Raw genomic sequence first — 9,552 nt, 5'->3', positions numbered from 1 at the left:
AAAAAAGATGACGGCAGCCTGGACTATGTGACGACAGTGGATGTAATGAGTAGTAGTCTGGGAATGTGTTTTCCTTATTTCTTATTTATTTTGAGACAAGGTCTCACACAGTTGCCAAGGCTAGAGTACAGCAGCGTGATCACAGCTCACTACAGCCTTGGCCTCCTGGGCTCCAGTGATTCTCTACCTCAATGTCCCGTGTAGCTGGAACTACAGGCGTGCACCACCATGTCCGGCTAATTTTTACATTTTGTAGAGATGGAGTTTTGCCATGTTGCCCAGGCTGGTCTCGAATTGCTGGGCTCAAGCAATCCTCCTGCCTCGACTTCCCAAAGTGCTGGGATTACAGGTGTGAGCCACCACGCCCAGCCTATCTTTCCTTATTTCTTAATGATTTATTTGGGACTTTCTCATTCGTGTTCATAACTGTCTTGTCAAGGTGTCAGAGATTTTGTTGTGGTTGTTGCAGGATGGAGACATGTCTTGAGGGTAGAGCCAAAGGGCAGGTTAATGGACTAGCGGTGGATGAAAAGGAAGGATTATGGGTAACTCCCAGGTCACATACTCAATTCCTCAATGTTTGACCCTCACCTATCCATGAGCTCTGTCATGGCAGAAACAAGATCTGTCAGGGTTCTTTGTGTCCAGCAGGGGCTTCCTTGCTTCTCCAAGAAATACTCAAAAAGTTGCTGAATTAATCAACAGTTGCCAGAGTCATATACAGGCTTAAAGTTCCCCCGAATCCCTTTGGCCCTATACCAGGGTCCCTCAAAGGATCCATGAGACATGGACTGCTGGCTTTCCTGGAGAGCCCATCTGAAATGCATTCATCAAATCCACCCAGCAGATCTTTACTAAGCACCTACTATGTGCCAGGCACTGTTCTAGAGGTTGGAGACACAAACAAGAGGAAACAAGAAAGACAAAGAAAGACAAAACCTCTGGCTTGATTGAGGTGACATTCTAGTGGGGGAGATAAGGAATGCATACATCGAAAATGCGATATGCAGACAGTGATGTGTTAAAGGGAAAAATAAAGCAGAAGACAGAACCGTGTGTGTGTTTCGGTGTCAGTTACAGTTGTCCATAGGGTGGTAGTAATAAAGGCAAGAACTTTGAAATCAGAGGGAATGGCACAGGCAAAGATACCAGGGCAGTAACATGCCTGCTATGCTACAGGAACATGAAGTAGGCCAGTGTTACTGGAGTGAAGGGCAGGAGGAAAGAGATGAAATCACACTGGTATCAGGGAACCAGCTCTGTAGGACTTTGCAGGCCTGCTTTCTACCTGCTGCAGCCTCACTTTATTTTTTACAGTGAGGTGGGAGTCAGGGAAGGGATCTGGGCAGAGGAGGGCGCTGATCTGACTCACGTGTTCACAGGCTCCCTCTGGCTGCAATCAGGGAACTACTAAGGACAGACTGGAAGGTTTTGGGGGAGACGCGATCACAAGCTCAGTTTCGGATGCTCTGCGTTTCAGATGGCTCAAATGCGTGGGGAGGGCAAGTGGGCATCTGTAGGCTCTTACAGAGCCTGCACCGACTTCACTTTCTACATCCGTTTCCCTCTTCATCTCGCTTCGTTCGCTACCTGTAGTTAATCGTCTACTCCTGATGTTTCCCACGCCAGCACCTTTGCAGGTGCAGTGGACACTGCCGGGAAGGCCATCTCCTCACGGTTTAACCCCAGTTCCTAACACCCTCAAGCGAGACCAGAAGGCCCGCACAGCTTCACTAAAGCTCGGGCCCCGCCCCTCCCAGGGTCCCGCCTCCCTCAAGCCCCGCCCCGCGCTGCGCTCACTTGTAGAAGCTCACAGGGCGGTTGTCTGCGCCCAAGCTGCCCGCAGTGTTGGAGCAGTTCGGCGCCCTGCAGTACTTAGGCATGGCTGTCCAGCCCCGTTGAGTTTTGCCGGGTCAGCAGCTGCACTTTGGTTCTCGTGGAGCGCCACCGAACCCCGCCCCGCCCGCGCGCTCGCCGCCTGCCTCACATGACGTCCGTGGAGACTCGTCACGTGCCGGGGAGAGCGCTGAGAGCGCCTGGCTATTAGGCGCCCCTCCGGTGCCACAGTCACGCCCTCGTCACGTAGCGAATTGGCTATAGCGAGAACTGTGCGCCTGCGCAAAGCCTGCCCTTCTCCACCCCGACTTTCATCACGTGTTGGGGAGAGGGGCGGCGTCACGTCGTTTCTGAGCCTGCGCCAACCAAATCAACTGGCCAGTCAATCTCTTACGGCTCCACCCTACGCCTATATCCGGGCGACCGTCGGAGCGCATATAGTTCCTCTGGGTGACGGCAAAAACCGAGGTGAGGCAGCTGGGGCCTTAGCCTCGTAAAAGTTAAAACCTGTATGTTTCAGCGAATAATGAAAACGGAGTCTGGATGAAAGACCCCACGACTCTTGATCAGGCATCCAGTACACTAGCCGCCCAGCCAGGCACTCGCTCCGCCTCTTCGCTCCCATTGGCCCTAAGCGCCGCCCGGCAGCCCTGCGGTTGGCCAGGCCGGGCCTGTGGCGTCCAATAGGCGGCGGCGCCGGCTTTCCCGCGGCTGTTCGCTGTTTCAGTGGGTTGTGGCGGTGGCGGCGGCGGCGGTTAAGGGATGTAACGGTCGCCCGGCTCCGGCGTGACGATGGCGGCCGTAGGGTCCGGAGGCTGTGCGCGGAACGATGCAGGGGAGAAGCTGCCCTCTGTCATGGCGGGAGTTCCGGCGCGGAGGGGTCAGTCCTCCCCGCCGCCCGCCCCACCGCTCTGCCTCCGGCGGCGGACGCGACTCTCGACGGCCTCCGAGGAGACGGTGCAGAACCGGGTGAGAAGCTGCTCGTCATGTCTACCCCAGTTCCAGGCCTCCTGGGTTTCCCCTAGTCCCGTCCTGAGAACTGTGGCCCCGACTATCAGTCCCTGGCCAGTCCCCTCAGGCTGTTCCCTGCCTGGCTTGGTCCCCTAAGTCCCGCCCCTTTAGCCATGGCCCCTCCCACTTTCCCTCTCCTCGTTGCATTCCCGGCTCCACCCTCAGCGTTGGAGTAATTCCTGGGTTCCTCCCTGGTTCCCACCACTGGGGAATGCATTTTGCTTCTGCAAATCACAGCCTAGTCCTCCTATACGTTAACCCCCGTTCTATCGCCTTTAGACGTCACGATCATAGCTCACTGCAGCCTCACTGCCCTGGCCCCCGCTGGGTCATTAAGGTCCCTTCGAGGGTTTAGTCCAGAGTGTTACCTGCCCCAACTCTTCCTCGCTTCTACCTCGCCTTCTCTCACCTTCTGCGGTCTCTATCCTTTTTCCTCACCAAGGTGGGGATTCTTAATCCATATTGTCATTCAAAACTATGACAAAGACGTAAGAAGTTATTTATAAAATCTCCGCAGTGCCGCCTGGGGAGGAGGGCGCACAGAACAGTTCCCTAAATTCTGAGACAGAAACACAGAAGGAAATGATTTCACAGTAGGTAGAAGGAATTCCATTAGCACAGCGGCAATTTAAAAAAATTGTTTTCCAGCTCTGTAGGCACAAAATCTGTTTTTATAAAATGGAGATGATAAGAACCATAGTATTGGTAGGGCGCGGTGGCTCACGCCTGTAATCCCAGCACTTTGGGATGCCAAGGTGGGCTGTTCACCTGAGATCAATTCAAGACCAGCCTGGCCAACATGGTGAAACCCCGTCTTTACAAAAAGTACAAAAATTAGCCGAGCGTGCTAGCGCGCGCCTTTAATCCCAGCTACTCAGGAGGCTGAGGCGGGAGAAATCCCTTGAACCCAGGAGGCGGAGGTTGCAGTGAGCTGAGGTCACGCCACTGCGCTCCAGCCTGGGCAACAGAGTAAGACTGTCTCGAAAAAAAAAAAAAAAAAAAATTATACTATTGCATTGGAGAGAAATGAAATTTTACTTGTGATCTTCTTGGCACAGAGTCCAGATAAAGGGAGGATACCTGGTAGCTGCTGGTGGAACTTGTTCCTGCCCCATGACTTTCTCCTGCACTGATTATACTGCCCACGCCTGGCTATAGGGCTCTGGCTGTACCTCCCATGTTCTCCCTGTCACCAACGTTCAGTCACACTGGCCTGCTTTTGGTTTTCCTGAGGCTCCATATTCTTTTCTGCCTCCTTAGCCTGGGCTTTTTGCTGCAATCTACCTGGCTGGCTCCTTCCCATCCTTCAAGTCTCAGCCTGAATGTCGCTATCTGGAAAGGCCTTCTTGAACCCCATTCTAAAGCAGACATCCACCTTCATCTCTCACCCAGCACCCTATACGTCATAGCCTTTATCTTATATGTTCCTGAAAGTGCCTTTTGAGCTATTAAACTACATATAACAATATCAAATTCAGAGAGGCATTATAGCAAGGTGGCTAAGAGAACAGACTGGTATGGTTGGACCCAGGCAGCCTGAGCTTAAACTTTAGTCCTGTTCTTCCTGGCAGTTTATGAACTTTGCTTTTTCTTTTTCTTTTTTTTTTTTTTTTCAGATGGGGTCTTACTCTGTCATCCAGGCTGTAGTGCAGTGGAGTGATCTCAACTCACTGCAGTCTCAGCCTCCATGGGCTCAGGTGATCTTCCCACCTCAAGTCTCCTGAGTAGCTGGGACTACAGGTGCATGCCACCATACCCGACTAATTTTGTTTTGTTTTTTGGTAGAGACAGGGTCTTGCCGTGTTGGCCAGGCTGGTCTTGAACTCCTGAGCTCAAACGATCTGCCTGCCTCAGTCTCCCAAAGTACTAGGATTACAGGAGTGAGCTACTGTGCCCTGCCAAGTTATGAACTTATCTGTGCCTCAGTTTTCTTATTTGTAAAATGAGAATGATGTAGAAATCTTTCATAGGGTATTTGTGAGGATTAAATGAGGTCACATATCCTAGGCACTCAGAACAACACTGGCACATGGCAAGTACTCTATTCATGTTAGGTAATACTGATACTGTAACTGTGTATTTGGGGTAATATTTATTTATTTTTCTTGTTTGGCAGTACAGAGTTGATCTGTCTTGCAAAGACCTAGTCTAAAAATGACCATTCATACCAATGCCCAGTAATGCTGATCGACAGATAAGACAACATGAGTGCCATGGCTTGGTTGTTTATGTTGGAATCCTGGTGCTACCCCTTCCTGGATGGGTAACCCCTCTTGGCCTCTGTTTCCTCATCTGTTTGGTTCCTTTTTTTTTCTTTTTCTTTTTTTTTGAGACGGAGTCTCGTTCTGTCACCCAGACTGGAGTGCAGTGGCTAGATCTCAGCTCACTGCAAGCTCCACCTCCCGGGTTCGAGCGATTCTCCTGCCTCAGCCTCCTGAGTAGCTGGGACTACAGGTGCTCGCCACCTCGCCAGGCTAGTTTTTTGTATTTTTTAGTAGAGACAGGGTTTCACCATGTTAGCCAGGATGGTCTCGATCTCCTGACCTCGTGATCCGCCCGTCACGGCCTCCCAAAGTGCTGGGATTACAGGCTTGAGCCACCGCACCCGGCCTTCTTTTTTTTTTTTTTTGGACAGAGTCTCACTCTGTCGCCCAGGCTGAAGTGCAGTGGTGCCATCTCAGCTCACTGAAACCTCCGCCTCCTGGGTTCAAGCGATCTTCCTGCCTCAGCCTCCTGAGTACCTGGGATTATAGGCATGGGCCACCACACCTGACTAATTTTTTTGTATTTTTAGTAGAGACAGGGTTTTGACATTTTGGCCAGGATGGTCTCAAACTCCTGACTGAGCCACCACACCCAGCCTTGTTTAAATTTTAAATATTACTGTTCATGTCTTTTTTTACTTGTTCAAATCTCTCAAATTTCTGGACTATGAATCTGACGTGGGGAAACTGTCTACCTTTGGTCACTACTGTGTCTCTCCTGTACAGCCCAAAGTGCTGACTTTGGAGCCAGACTGCCTGGGTTTCTATATCAACATCTATATCTATATACATTTGCAGATGTAGGATCTTGGGCATCAGACTTCTTACCTGTAAAACAGGGGTGATAATAGTGCCTTCTACTTGGCTTGTTGTGGGGATTCAAGTCTTTTATACATATAAAAGTACTAAGAGGCTGGGAACAGTGGCTCTTGCCTATAATCCTAGCACTTTGGGAGGCTGAGGTGGGTGGATCACCTGAGGTCAGGAGTTCGAGGCCAGCCTGGCCAACATGGTGAAACACCATCTGTACTAAAACAAAAATTAGCTGGGCATGGTGGCGTGCGCCTGTAATCCTAGCTACTCAGGAGGCTGAGGCAGGAGAATCGCTTGAACCCGGAAGGCGGAGGTTGCAATGAGCCGAGATCTCACCACGGACTCCAGCCTGGTGACAGAGCAAGACTCTATCTCAAAAAATAAATAAACAAAAAAAAGTACTTAGAAGTTTATACACAGGTCACCTTCTCACCACGGCATTCTCCCCCTTCCCCTGCACTCCTGACCTCCTTATCTGCTTTCTTCTCTCTTGCACCGGTCATTACTTGGCATCTGTTTCACATATTTGTTCTGCTTCTTTTCTATGTCCTACATACCCATCACCAGTAGGACATGAGCCCCACGAGGGCAAGGATTTGTCTCTTCCTCACCACTCTGTGCTCTTCACCTAGCGTCGTATTTGTCAAAGGAATGTTGAGAGAACAAGTGTTAGCTGCTGGTGGATGGCATGGCCACAGAAGCTCAATGAGTGGGTGTTGAATGCAGCAGGATCTGAATGGGTGGCCAAGGCAGCTGCACCATGTGGTGCCAGCTGGGGCGGATGCCTCTGACTTGGGCTTTTTCTTTGCAGGTGTCACTCGAGAAGGTGCTTGGCATCACAGCCCAGAACAGCAGTGGCCTAACCTGTGATCCTGGCACAGGCCATGTGGCCTACCTGGCAGGGTAAGCAGATAAGGGCCTCAATGTCCAATCATTGCTAGGGAATTTGGAGCTTGGAGCCTGAAGCCATCTGTAAATCACTCTGAGCCTCATCTTTTTCACCTGTAGAATGTGGATAATGGGGCCTGCTTCTGAGAGCTGTGGAGAGGATTCCATAGCCCCCTCTCTGTCTAGAACAGTTCCTGCCATGTAGTGAGTGCAATGAAAGCCTTTATTATGACTACAGGGGGGAGGTGACAGCGATCTGGGAAAGACAGGTGATTAAACTCCACGCTGTGGTGTCAGGTAACCTGGATTTGTGTCCCAGCTCTGCCATGTATGCTGCTCTCTGAGCCTCTTCCTCTGCCTCTGTAAAACAGAGTTAGTGACCCTCTCTGCTTGCATAGTTGAGAAGACTGAAGAAGACGCTACAACTGTTCATTCCTATGTGGCCTGACACTGTGCTAAGGACGTCCACTCTATGGGTTTGTTTCCTTATCTATAAATGGGCCTAAAGAGTCCTGACCTGACCTGGCAGTTGTGAGGATTTAAAACAATTACATCTCTCTCTCTCTTTTTTTGTTTTGTTTTTTGTTTTGTTTTGTTTTTTTGAGACAGAGTCTGGCTGTGTTGCCCAGGCTAGAATGCAATAGTGTGAATAACAGCTCACTACAGCCCCAACCTCTTGTGCTCAAGCGACTTTCCCATCTCCACCTCCCTCGTAGCTGGGACTACAGGCACATGCCACCACAGCCAGCTAATTTTTTTTAGTAGAGAGATCTCACTCTGTTGCCCAGGCTGGTCTCAAATTCCTGAGCTCAAGTGATCCCCCCACCCCCTACTCACAAAGTGCTGGGATTGTAGCCAGCCTAAGGTCTTTATTAGCCTAGGACCTGACAGACATTACCTCAGAGGAAGTGCTGGTTTCTATTTAAGAACACAGTAATGTTAAAGTGCCCTAGAATTCTCAGTGTAAACACCTGGAGGAGGGGGAGGAGGAGGAGACCAGAGAGAATCTCTGTGCAGAGGGAGCTTGTTTATTTGTGGGCTTTTCTGGTGGGAATAGAATCATCCCAGGACCCCAACACTCCCCGCAGTTGAGGCACATTTTCCTCTTTCTCCCCAGCTGTGTGGTGGTGATTTTGGACCCCAAGGAGAACAAACAGCAGCACATCTTTAACACTGCCAGGTAGGCTGAGGCCTGGGCCTGGGGGCAGGGGTGGAACCAGGGGCTTGGCACACCTCCCCTCCCCCACATAGCCTGGAGGTACTCATGGGTAGGTGCTCACTCATTCACTCACCTGTTGGCTCAGCAGCATTTGCCTGTGTTGGATGCTGTTCCATGTGCTAGGGACACAGCAGTGACCAAAGGAGAGGAGAATCTCTGCTGGCTAGAGTGAGACAGACAGTAAACCCGTCAGCAAATTACTGGCTGATCATGATCAGTGCTGTGGAGGAAATGATGGGGGATGTCTTCGGGCAGGTTTGTGGGCAGAGAATAGGAGGAAAGCCTTATCAGAAGGCTCAGGGAATGCTGCCTTGACTGTGAGACCTGAAGGAAGTGAGAGGGTGACCCATAAGAAGCTGTAGGGAGAGCGTTTCAGGCAGGGGGGACAGCAAGGGCAAAGGCCCTGCAGTGGTAAGAATCTCGGTGCTTTAGAAGCAGCCAGGGATCCGGGTGCCTGGAGAAAGGGAGCAGGGGAGATGAGACTGGAATAGGCAGAAGCCACATCCCGTAGTCCTTGCAGCCTTGGAGAGGGGCTGCAGAGCATGCTGAGTGCAGAGAGCAGCCACAGGAGGGCGCCACAGGCCAGGGATGTGCTTTTCACCCCCAGCCCTCCAGCAGCTCTATTCCCCGCTTTGCTTTTCTCCACAAAATTTGCTCCCATCTCTGATATGCTGTCCAATTTCCTCATTGATGGTGTTCACTGTGGGTCTCCATTCCTCAGTGTGAGCACTCTGAGAGCAGGGACTTTCTCTGAGTTCGTTTCTGTGTCCCCAGCACCAAAGAGCAGTGTCTGGCACATTGATGGCTATTTCCTAAGAGAAAGACTGAACATGATTTGGGTTTTAGAAAGATCCTTTCAGCTGTTATTGGGGGAGGACCCGCTCCTCTGCCTTGGGGCTAACTGATCACTGTGTTGCCCTGGGATGTGGTCCCAATAGGGCTGTGACCTTTGAAAGGCATACCGTGTCCCTCCTTGGCATAGCTCAGGCTCTGCTCCTTTGGCCCAGTTCTCCAGGTGAATGGATAAGGAGTGGGTTTTCTCCTGCCCTTACGGTCCCTAAGATATGGTCCTTAAGCTACGGCAGGTTCTTGTTATCTGGCAGAAGTGCATTCCCTCTTGAAAGTGCCTTTTTGGACCTTTTGCTCCTAACTGTGGGTTCTGTTACTGGTAATAAGGGCAGAGCTGGGTTCCATTCCTGGCTCAAGCATCTATTCACTGTGGAATCTCAGGTGAGACACTTCTTTCAGAGCCTTGGTCTCCTCTGAAAATAAAATAGCTACTGGTAATTGGGAGAGCATTCGTAAGGCAGCAGCTACAAATCAGAGTCACACAAACTTGCCCAATACAGTGTGTTTTAAAGGTTGGATGAGTGGACAACATTTCAAGTTTGTTTTTTTTTTTTGAGACGGTTGCCCAGGCTGGAGTGCAGTGGCCAGAACTCAGCTCACTGCAAGCTCCGCCTCCCGGGTTTACGCCATTCTCCTGCCTCACCTCCCGAGTAGCTGGGACTACAGGTGCCC

At 50.9% G+C, this 9,552-nt stretch overlaps 2 protein-coding genes across 6 annotated transcripts in view; one reads left to right on the top strand and one right to left on the bottom strand.

Moving 5' to 3' along the window:
* Nucleotides 1–2,455, bottom strand: part of THAP8 (THAP domain containing 8) — a 19,380-nt gene extending 16,925 nt beyond the window's left edge. For 2 of the 3 annotated variants that reach the window (XM_011984819.1, XM_011984821.1), the window contains exon 1: nt 1,801–2,455. In XM_011984819.1, coding sequence (XP_011840209.1) covers nt 1,801–1,883 — 83 coding nt within the window. In that variant the 5' untranslated portion in view covers nt 1,884–2,455. The remainder of the gene's footprint in view (nt 1–1,800) is intronic. The other variant, XM_011984822.1, reaches the window with a different exon arrangement.
* The window catches only part of WDR62 (WD repeat domain 62), a 58,961-nt gene continuing 51,685 nt past the window's right edge, over nt 2,277–9,552 (top strand). For 2 of the 3 annotated variants that reach the window (XM_011984825.1, XM_011984824.1), the window contains exons 1-3: nt 2,277–2,805; nt 6,736–6,827; nt 7,930–7,992. In XM_011984825.1, the coding sequence (XP_011840215.1) occupies nt 2,629–2,805; nt 6,736–6,827; nt 7,930–7,992 (332 nt within the window). In that variant the 5' untranslated portion in view covers nt 2,277–2,628. Of the gene's footprint in view, nt 2,806–6,735; nt 6,828–6,932; nt 7,017–7,929; nt 7,993–9,552 lie in introns of all 3 variants that reach the window. The other variant, XM_011984823.1, reaches the window with a different exon arrangement.

The sequence above is a fragment of the Mandrillus leucophaeus genome, unplaced genomic scaffold, assembly GCF_000951045.1.
Source record: "Mandrillus leucophaeus isolate KB7577 unplaced genomic scaffold, Mleu.le_1.0 Scaffold274, whole genome shotgun sequence".
Classification (NCBI taxonomy): domain Eukaryota; kingdom Metazoa; phylum Chordata; class Mammalia; order Primates; family Cercopithecidae; genus Mandrillus; species Mandrillus leucophaeus.
Note: the sequence above shows the minus strand (reverse complement) of the source record. Positions and strands in the feature narration are given on the sequence as shown.